The following is a 2,619-nucleotide window of genomic DNA, read 5'->3' as shown; positions in this document are numbered from 1 at the left end:
ATATGTATAAAAATAGTCTTTTAGTCGATCCGCATGAGTTCTATATATACATCGTATCCGGTCCGGTCTCAAACTTAGGGGTAAACGTTTTGCAAGACGTCACTGTACAACGCGTTGTAGGAGTCCCTAAGAACGAAGATATCCTCCGGTTTCCCGTTGAAGGTGAAAGTTCCCGGCAGCCGGTGGATCGTGGAGTCCCCCGAGGGCTTCTTCTGGGGCTTCTGGGGTTTGGGGGCGGGCGCCGGTGGCGGCGCTGGCGTCGGGAAAGCCGGGAAGGCCCCCGACCACTGGTAGATCGAGTTGGGCTTGCCGTTGGCCACGAAGGAGACGGGCAAGTTGACGAACTGCGACATCGCCGACGGAGTGGGTTGGGAGACGTACCCCAGGCCGGGCACGAACATGTACGGCTGTGGGGGCAGTCTTATGTAATATATGGGGGAGTTGTACTGTTGGGGGGTGATCCGTTTGGACGAGGGTATGGTGCGACTCAGGTCGTTCTCTTCCAGGGCCATGGAGACGTAGTCGTCGTTGTCTACTTCGTAGTTGCCGTAGTCTGCCTCCGGCTGGAGGTAGTCCAGGAAGGCTATGGACTTTCCGTTCCTCTCCGCGGGTTTGGCGTCGACTGGCGCGCCCCGCGGGATCCCTAGGAAGAGGCAGGTCGTCACAATTTGAAAAATCAGCTTCATCTGGAACAAAATACGTGTGTTAGAACGCTGTGTATGGAAGATACGCCTAGAATAGGTTCCTGGATTGGTCCAAGCGACTAATTTTGGAGGGTTTGAAGGTCGTATTTCAATTTTGGAATATTTCTACTCATAAAAATTTTATGTACAATTACACACTAGGTCATTGGTTATTTTGACGACACATAATGTAATGTAAAGTTATGGTAGGTATAAGTTATTTTAATCATGTCATTTTACACTTTTTCTGTAATTCACTGAAAATTTACAGATCAGTATACAGGGTTAGTCACTATTGTGAGTTATATTATCGAAATTACAAAAAAGTTTTTAATACAGAAGTTTTAGCTTTTTTATGAATTTTTGAATAATGGAAATCACTAAATTTAAGAATTTTTTTAATGGAACACTATATATTAGTGCATACTTGGTTTCGTTAAATGTTTCTTCAAAAATATATAATATGTTAGTGTTTGATTCAGGACTTTTCGACATATTTCAATTTAAAACCATTTGTGTTTTAGTTGGTTTTTATTAATTATGTATTAAAATTCTGTTAAAGTTAAGACTTTACTAAGAAAGAGGAAAACTACTTGGTATTTTCAAGGAAACTACCTAAAAAGTGTACACGTGTATAAGGAAGATATTCGAATCGTCCAATAAATAATAAACTTTCAGAAACATTGAAAGACGTATTCTGGCGTCCTATAAAAGTAAATATACTCTCAAACACGTATTTCTACTGGATTATTAGATTTACTGGCATTATTTTACTGGTATTATTATTAGATTTACTGGTATTATTAGATTTACATTTTTTTTGTACAAAAATTTCCACAACTGTTACAAGATAAAGTTGGTCCTGACTACCTTCAGGTAATTTATGATCATTCGAAGCAGATTTCGGTTATGTTTGCCCCCACACGTTAAACTGGTTCCGTTACTTCACAATTACGTCGGTAATTAATACATTTGGGGTCTCTGACCCTACGTACACCGGACCCGTTTAAACGATTAATAAACTTTTAATTATTTAATGTCAATTAACATATCAGTGAGATGAAACAAAACGGATCTATTCAGGTTCAATGATGTTACATCCATGGGCGTAGCTAAGGGGGAAGAGGCCCACCCCAGAAAGCCCGGTGTCAATTCCAGAAAAAAGATCTAATATTATCGTCTATCATATCGGCATATCGGTAAGTCGCTGACTGCGTGACCTTTTTTTAGAATGAAATCAAAACGTGTTCAGGTTTTTGAAATTTTATTCGGCAAGTTGCTGATTGCGAAAGTTTTTTTTTCTTAGAGGCTTCATAGAGCTTAAGCCATAGGCTACGCCCATGGTTACATCTGATTGAACAATATCGCACCGTTACAAGTGCGATCACAAGGAACTGTCGAAAATTTGTTCCAATTTGGCTTCAATTTGTTTACATTTGTCTGCTTCGTGCAACCTTTCGGACAGGTGCTTGTTTCTGAATTCCTATTAATTGTCTCACAACATTTTTTTCTCACTGGTATTTATGAAGTTGCAATTAGAATTGTGCGTCACACTGAGTCCAATTAAGCAGCTAGTTTTTGGTAAGTCGAGGAACGTGCGCTGTTAACTGGTGTCAAAGGACAAAAATATCGTCACGGGGTTGGTGTAAAAAAAACGAGTTGTCGCACAAGATGTCATAAAGACGTGTTAAGTGTTTCATTTTTAATGGCCTGTAACGGGAAAGGCAGGTCTAATGAGGCGAATTTTATCACTTCTTGCATTAGTAGGAGAATTGTATGTATACAGGATGTTCCTGAAAATTATTTTAAGAAAAAAGTTTCATGTGAACGTGGTTTGTTCTTTGATTGTAGACTGATGAAATTTAGCCACTGATTTATCCCAGTAGAGATAAAAATGAGTGCTCTGCGAATTTGATTAGTGCTTTTTATTACTGCT

General features: G+C 39.7%; 1 protein-coding gene across 1 annotated transcript; it reads right to left on the bottom strand.

Annotated features, from left to right (window-relative positions):
- Window positions 1–686, bottom strand: LOC108906900. Its single transcript, XM_018710335.1, has one exon. It carries the CDS (start codon window positions 684–686, stop codon window positions 75–77), a length of 612 nt encoding a protein of 203 aa, XP_018565851.1. The 3' UTR covers window positions 1–74.
- Window positions 687–2,619: the final 1,933 nt, after the last annotated feature.

Source organism: Anoplophora glabripennis, unplaced genomic scaffold (genome assembly GCF_000390285.2).
Source record: "Anoplophora glabripennis isolate ALB-LARVAE unplaced genomic scaffold, Agla_2.0 scaffold354, whole genome shotgun sequence".
NCBI lineage: Eukaryota > Metazoa > Arthropoda > Insecta > Coleoptera > Cerambycidae > Anoplophora > Anoplophora glabripennis.
Note: the sequence above shows the minus strand (reverse complement) of the source record. Positions and strands in the feature narration are given on the sequence as shown.

Excerpts from the sequence above, each read along its gene's own strand:
- LOC108906900 (XM_018710335.1), bottom strand. The coding sequence starts at position 686 with ATGAAGCTGATTTTTCAAATTGTGACGACCTGCCTCTTCCTAGGGATC.